This window comes from Bacillus rossius, assembly GCF_032445375.1.
Source record: "Bacillus rossius redtenbacheri isolate Brsri chromosome 4 unlocalized genomic scaffold, Brsri_v3 Brsri_v3_scf4_2, whole genome shotgun sequence".
NCBI classification, from domain to species: Eukaryota; Metazoa; Arthropoda; class Insecta; order Phasmatodea; family Bacillidae; genus Bacillus; species Bacillus rossius.
In genome coordinates this window covers 53042548-53050370 of record NW_026962011.1, presented here as the reverse complement: position 1 = coordinate 53050370, position 7823 = coordinate 53042548, and the positions used below count along the sequence as shown (strand labels likewise).

General features: G+C 36.1%; 1 protein-coding gene across 1 annotated transcript; it reads left to right on the top strand.

Moving 5' to 3' along the window:
• The first annotated feature begins 1193 nt into the window (after positions 1–1193).
• LOC134542094 (adenylate kinase isoenzyme 6) lies at positions 1194–6982 on the top strand. Its single transcript, XM_063386019.1, has 4 exons — positions 1194–1361; positions 3548–3699; positions 5880–6025; positions 6688–6982. Exons 1-4 carry the CDS (start codon positions 1319–1321, stop codon positions 6875–6877), a joined length of 531 nt encoding a protein of 176 aa, XP_063242089.1. The 5' UTR covers positions 1194–1318; the 3' UTR covers positions 6878–6982.
• Positions 6983–7823: the final 841 nt, after the last annotated feature.

Below are 7823 nucleotides of genomic sequence, written 5' to 3'. Positions count from 1 at the left end.
GGTTGTCGTCTGCTTCTGTTTCTTTCTCATTGCAAGACCGCCATTGTCATTTGTTTTACTTGATGCAAAAGACTGAAAAAGAAGGGAGGGGGAAGGAACCGAAGATGCACGAACCCGGATGTCTGTGAACCAAAGACTATGTAGACTGCAGGCCCCTCCAACTCGAATAGAGCAACGAATTCCTTACCGAATAATTCCGAGGATTCGGTCTAACATGCTGCAAACGTTGTAATATAAAAAAATGACCATTATTTTAATAAAAATCTACTACAGAAAGTAAGCAAATGGTGTAATATTAATTAAAACGTGTACAACTTGTTTAATTATTGTATTTTAATATAATTTAATAAATAATTTTATCATGATGGTGGCAGCGATGACAAATCTAATTTTATTTATTTAGTGTGTTTAGCTTTTGGCACAATAGGGGTCCGTACTTCGGGTATGTTCGGCAAATAAATGAGCTAGATAAGGGCTGTATCCGAATACTGGCCTAATGGATCCCTTAGCTAAGGGATCCACTAAAAGTGCATCGTAGTGGACGCGGCCATCTTTGTGTTGAATCCGAATTCTCACAAGGGATGCCGATGCATCCCTTCACGCATCCACTAATTCGAGATTTCTAGGGATGCGACACTCGCATCCACTAACGCGTCCCTACATCCATTAGCTTCGGAATCGGGTTTTATTTTGTTTGTGTATAATATTACTTCAGATTTTCAGCATAATATTTGTTTAAAACATTATAAGCGAAAGTGATAACTTAAACAGAGACAAATGAAGATGTTAATAAATATAATAAAAATATGAATTTAAACTTAAAGGATAATTCAAAACTCATAAGTATTTTTAAAGTTTACAATTTATAAAATGTATTTTATTTGGATCGCTAACATCTATAACATACACGTTACATAATTTTTTAATTGGTAGGTATTTATTATTTACGTTTTGCTGAATATTCGTAGATATTCCTACACAAAATGGCTGCGTGAACATTAGTACGGCTGACAGTCAACAGGTGGTGCTAGTAGTAAAAGTATTCGGATACTATCCATCCATTAGAAATGCGTCCTCTACATTGTGGCTGCATTTTGCTAAGGGATGTAGGGATGTGTGTGCTAAGGACGCATCCCTATGTATTCGGATACAGCCAAGGTTCGCTCGTAATAATATTGAGTTACAACTCTTATCCTTTATATACTCTTTGGTAGACTGTAGATACTCTTATTTTTACGCGAATGGACTCACGTGTTGTTTTTTGTTTATTGTTTATTGGATAAAGACTTGGTTCCTTTGCTGTCGGAGAATTTAGACAATGTCAGTTTGCCGCCGTACAATGCCTAATATATTGATTACAGGTTAGTTTAGTTTTTTAAAACTATGTTTTTAGTTGTTTAGGTATCTTTCCTGGACCGGTTTGACGCTACTCCACGATTTTTCCATTTTCTAAATAGCCGGGGCAGGCAGAGTAGAATATAGAAATTCCTTCACTCTGGTATGTATGCTGATACGTACGAAAATTTGGCAGTTAACAACCCAACCCCCCCCCCCCCTCCTACCTGTTTCTACTGTAATGCTGTAGTGCTGAAGGGGGAAGGGGGATGGGGGATGGGGGCAATTGGGAAGCAGAGTACATAGAGGGGAGTACAGAGGACGAAGAGACCACAGATGTAAGCTCCAGAGGGTGTGGAGGCGGACAGAGAGAGGGCGGAACACCTTCCTGGTGAGGACGGGGAGGGAGTGGAAATGGTGGAGGTCAGGGATGGGAGGGAGCTGAGGAGAAAGCTGATGGAGGGGGGGGGGGGGGAGAGGGGAGTGAGTGGGAGTTCTTGCCACCGGGTGAAAGCCCAATTGCAGGTTAATAATAATAATAATCTTCATTTTTCTTCGTGTTAAATTTTCATAAAAATTGCACAACTGTTTATTTTTTATTCTTCCATTGTGGGCGATGCTATTATGTACATAGTACATACAGGCCTTATGGTTAAAATAAACCCATAATAAATTGGTTTCTAGTTATGATATGAAGAAAGGTTTGCTGTGAAGTTTTCCCTTCCATCAAAGGCTTGTTAAGGGAAACAGCTACTTTTCATGTGCACTCTCTCACCCTCTCTTGACATGGTCTCCGGACTAATCATTATAACATTCATGCTTCCTTTATTGAAGTTGTCAAGTTTTTATCTTCTGTGCTGCGCCATGTCATCCCACAGTGCAGCCCAACAATTCAGGAGTCAGCTTTAAAGTTTTTACATTGCGTGTTATTAGGAGTTTCTGCCATTTATTACATACTGGGTTACATTTATTTAATGTCAAATTTAAATCAGAATTTTATTATGCATTGATAGAAAGTCTAATATTAAAAGATTTTTCACTTAAAAAGTTATACTTTTATAACAAAAAAAGACCAAAATATTGGCCATCATGCGATAAATCTGGGTTATGTACATATGTAAAATTTAACTAAATTCATGTCTATACATAAATTAGTTGCCAACTTGAATTGGTTTATTATATTCTTATGATGCACCATTTTCAAGAATGATGCAAAATGTAGGCATTTTTTGGGAGGTAGGATTATAACTCGGGACAATACCATTGTTCCTCATGGGGAAATGTGAATTAATTAATGGATTTTTGCTTGATGGACAATTTCCATAAACTTAACCTGTCCGTTAATTGACGACTTACTGTACTATGAAATCTGAAGAAAAATTAAATACATTGCAACAACTCATTAACAGTTGCACCAACACTACATTTCAAACGACATGCACCCAAACAACTAAATATTTTGAAATTTAACTGTTGTTCACAGCTTGTCTTAAAAACTTTATTTTTATAAGAAGAAAATACCATCTATACTAAATTAAACTTGTGTCACCAACCTTTCCAAGTATCTACTTGTTCTGCTTGTCTTTGTTTTGTCAGCCTTCCTGCCTGTTTGTATTGTTTTTTGTTATTGTCTTTTTTTTGCAATAGTTACTGCAGTTACGTGGTTTTCGCTATTGTGTCGTTTGCTCAGTTGCAGTAGTGACTACGTGAGAGGTTTTTCCCCTTCAAAGTGGTGCCTGCCTGGTGTCTGTTGGCACCCAGCAGCCATTTGACTGCAGTAACTATATTTGTCTTGTAACTGTTGTGTTTGTCCTGTAATTGTTTATCGTTGGGCCCAACGTCAAAGTTCTTAGTGGTTGTTGGTGGGCATGAAACAAATTTAAAAATAAATTGCTAACATAACCTAAAAAAGTATATAAAAACAAAATATTAACACCTGCCTAATTCTGCACTTAGCAGCGTATAAATATTCCATAGGATCCAGTAGACACTGATTAAGTACAAAAAATGATATTCCTTTTTTTTTTACTTTGTGACATCATATTCTTATCATGTGAAAGAGCATTGTGATGTTTCAAGTAGTTAACCAGTTCAACTCGGTAAGAAATTATGATGTGTACATACAAATTTAAACATATTTGAAATAAATATGTAGGCCTGAACTTTCATTGGCATGCCTATTAAGACCATTGGGAATTGTTATTGTTCACAGGAACACCTGGTGTTGGCAAATCTTCTCTTGCCAAAGAACTGGCAGAGCAGAATGGCTTAGAGTGGTTAGAAGTTGGAAGATTGGCAGCAGAAAACTGTTGCTTCGAAGAGTACGATTCAATATATCAGTGCCCAGTTCTTGATGAAGACAAGGTTGGTATTAGCAGTAAAGATAATTTAACTATAAAAAAATTAGTCACAACTACATACATTGATTTTTGTGCAATGTTACTGTTTGAAATTTCCAGGAACTAATGAAAAAGGGATGCTTTTTACAATTCGTGGTTTGTCCCTAATAGACTATAAATCTTGTTGATTCATGGTTTAAAGGAGCACAGAAACTTAAAATAAAAAAATTGTTGAACCTGGTTATTTTTTGTGTTATATGTAAGCATAAATAATATTGTTTAAAATGTTCATCTATTTTCATAATGTCTTACTTTTAACTATAGTATTTTTTTGCTACGTATATTGTAAATGATTTCTTGTAAAACTGATTTGTTTCACAGCCTTATGGTTTCTACCTTAATTAAAGGCTTTACTGACTGTAATAACTAAATTACCAATGCGGGACAAATCTATGCTAATAATGTAGAGGGATGCAAAAAAAATAACTTGGGTGGCAAAAGGGTGTTGTAGCCGCACCTACAACTGACAATAAACAGAAACAAGGGGTCGTTCCAGTACGACCGACGGCAGAAATTCGCTGTGCTACAAGAAGAAAGTCAAAGTCAATCAAAGTCAATTATTTATTCATACATTATATAGAGGCAACACACATGTTGCATACAGACAATAAATAAGCATTTATCAAGCATTCCCGCGGGAATCATTCACACAGAGACAAGTTAAAATAATGTTGCGATAAATGGGGCTAACTGACGTCGCGTTTGACATAGCACAAATCATATGGGCCGCTAGGCAACAACAAGAAAGAAAGAAAGAAAGAGATTACACTTACAATTACATACAATTACTATTACTGTTACGACACGGCTTGACAGGAAGTGTCCAAAGCCATCGTGGCGTGCCCATATACAGCAGCAGAAAAACACTGTTACATAAGCTACCGGTAGTACTCGGCGTGAGCAAGAGAAACTAAGGCAAAGAATCCAGTTAAGCACTGACCTGAAGGGTCCAAAAGAGATTACGAACATTACTAAACATGGCAAAAATCCAAAAGTGAAAGCGCGGCCACGACATACAAGCAAGAACAAGAAATCATACTAATTACTGATAATTACAGACGTTAAGTTTCACAGCCGAGTACATACCAACGCGACGCCAACCCCAAGTGACAGTCCTCGTGTCAAACGACAGGAAAACTGCGGCAAATAGCCTGGGTGCTGAGGTTATATAGGCCGGGAACAATACACGGCAGAGTGCGCTGGTGGCGCGGCGGGGAAGGGAGGAAGAGGGGGGGTAGGAAGGGGAGGTTGGAGAGGAAGGGGAAAGGAGGGGAAGGAACGCGCAGCAGTGCCCGCACTGCTTCAGTATCATTATAACTTTTAATAAATAATTAGTTAAATAATGTATTTTATTATCTTGTGAAAAACTTATTCCACTTCTATTGGGATATTTGAAGCACTGTAGGTTAGTTTTTTTACCATAAATTTGTATGTGAAAAAAATGGCTTTGCTTAGAGAAGTGGAAGTTGTTTTCATTGTCACAATGTTGGTATCATGAAGTTTAATAAATATGATGTTGATATTGAACACAGCTTCTTTCAGGTTTTGTGCAATAATCTTGGAGTTGCCCTTTATTAGTCTATCATATTTATACTGTACATTCACGAGCAAACTCAAATATTTCATCAAAGGAAAGTTGAATATTCCATGTTGTTCAGTCTCATAATTGTAAAGATCTTAATTTTTATGTCTCGTCACAATGTTACAAGTTGATGTAGGCATATACATGCATCTACTTATCTAAATATGTATTATGTAGACTCATTTTGTTTAATATTGTGTCTAAAAAACTTGATTGTTTGCAGTCATCAGTCTGATGGATATTGAAATGGTTTAAACAGAACTTTATGATTTTTTTTTCATTCTTTCAATGTATATTTTAATAATATAGAATGAGTTTCGTGCAGGTGTTAATTTTTTTTAAAATGAAGTGTTTCTAATAGAGTTTCACTGGCTATCTTGTAGCCAAAAAAGTGATGGTTCGAAACCAACCCCTAGCATGACTTAGAATTTTTTAAGAATTGTCATTCATTATCAGGTTTTGTTGCAGGTAGTCTGTGTAACATTAAGATATGCCAACAGTTGCTGTGTGGGGTGATTAACTAACTGCATATACTTAATGATATAATGTTATTTTAATTTCAGCTTTTGGATTTAATGGAACCCAAGATGGCTGAAGGTGGAAAGATAGTAGACTACCATTCATGCGAATTCTTCCCGGAGAGGTGGTTTGACATTGTTTTCGTGCTGAGGGCAAACAACACTACCCTCTATGACAGGCTTGTGAGTAGGTATGTATTATGCATTTTGCTCCATGACTTAAATTATTTTATATGAATGTACATTTAAAAAAAGTAAACATCATTTGAGTATCTGTTCGAAAGTCAAAAACCAGTTTGGTTTAGTTAGGTATTTCAGTACTTGTTGCTAAGCTCACAAATTGTGGTTAAACAATAAACTATAGGTTTTCTATTTTGTATATTTTACAGGAGTTGCATTATTTATGCCAGGGCTGCAATTGTTTCCTAAAGCCCTCTAATTTAACTGCAAGCCCTTATGTTCCTTTTTCCAGTGCTTTGTATTGGATTAAAGACCATAATAACATTAACAAATCTTTTTGATGTTAAAAACTGAGGGGTTTTATTTACTAGCAGTTAATTTTGGATTTAAACTGCAAGTTATTTGTGGTAAATAAAACACAATGTTAACACTCAGAAGAATATTTTTACGATATAAACCATAAATATGAGAGAGCCATTACAGCCACAAAAGCTAGCAATCATCTTTTGCCATTTTTTAAAGTGTTTATTTCATTAACATAGTTTAAAATTAGTTACTATATTCTGTTGGACAATTTCCAATTTAGTTTTCCTGGCTGCACTCAAATTGAAAATGCATAGTAATAAAATTGAAGAATGTCTAGGAGTTCACCTACATATTTTGTTTGGTTTAGGGGCTATGGTGGCAAGAAGTTGGAAGACAATGTGCAGTGTGAGATCTTTCAAACAATTCTTGAAGAAGCAGTAAGGTCCTACAAGCCAGATATTGTTCATGAGTTACAGAGCAACAGCCCACAAGAAATGTTTGCAAACTTGAGTAAGATTAGTGAATTCATAAAGCAGTGGCGACAAATCACTTCTTGATAGACCTGGTTGCTTAATTGTTTATAAAGAAGATTTTTACACTTTTTTTTGTATATACGTAAATGTTTTAAACAGAAATTATTAATAAAGTACTTTGAAAAATAATCTGAATGCTTTCCTGCTCTACCATATATATTTAGAACTGTACACCTGCTCCTTAAAGTAACATTGTTTGATGTGCATGGCTTAGAAGTATTGTGCCAAGAAATTAGGGCATGGTTCAAAATAGTGCCCGTTTTCATCTAGTGAATTGTTATTTTCATGTGACCAGCGGCAGTGCAATGCGACTGTGACCACACTGCTCCTGGGAGTAGTCTGATCGCGATCGCGTCAACAAATGGACATATATTCTTGGGTTTCATTACTGTTTGTAGTCAAAATGGCACTGTATTATTCAATGCACAGACAGAGTAAGTGTTGAAACACAATTATGTAAATTATTACCCTTTACTTCATTAATTTCGATATATTTTCATAATTGACGTTACTATAATTTATTGATAAATTAATTACATACCTGAAGGTCAAAGCCAGCTGTTAGTCTTATGTTATCGGGTATGGGATACAAATGGCTGAGATTTTCAGTCATCTTTCACTAAACCCAAGACATGTTGAACTGTGGCACACTGAGATGGAAGAATTCACTAAACCTTTTGTCATCTTTCAGCAAGCCTGTTTATGAGTGTGGAGAAGATAACTTCATTAGCACGCTGCCTGTACATAACACTAGCTTCGTCATTCATTATTATGTGGAAACTGGCCAACGTTGTCGTAAACATTATATTTTCATCTTCCATCAAAAGGTTTGTTAGAAGTAATTTGTTATTTATTGCTATCACTAAAGGAAACTCACTAGAAATGCAGACAATGGGCAGTCTTCAGTCGTTTCCGAAGAAACACACTGTCCCGGCGACCTGCGACTGCAATCACGGTCCCGTCAAAGGAA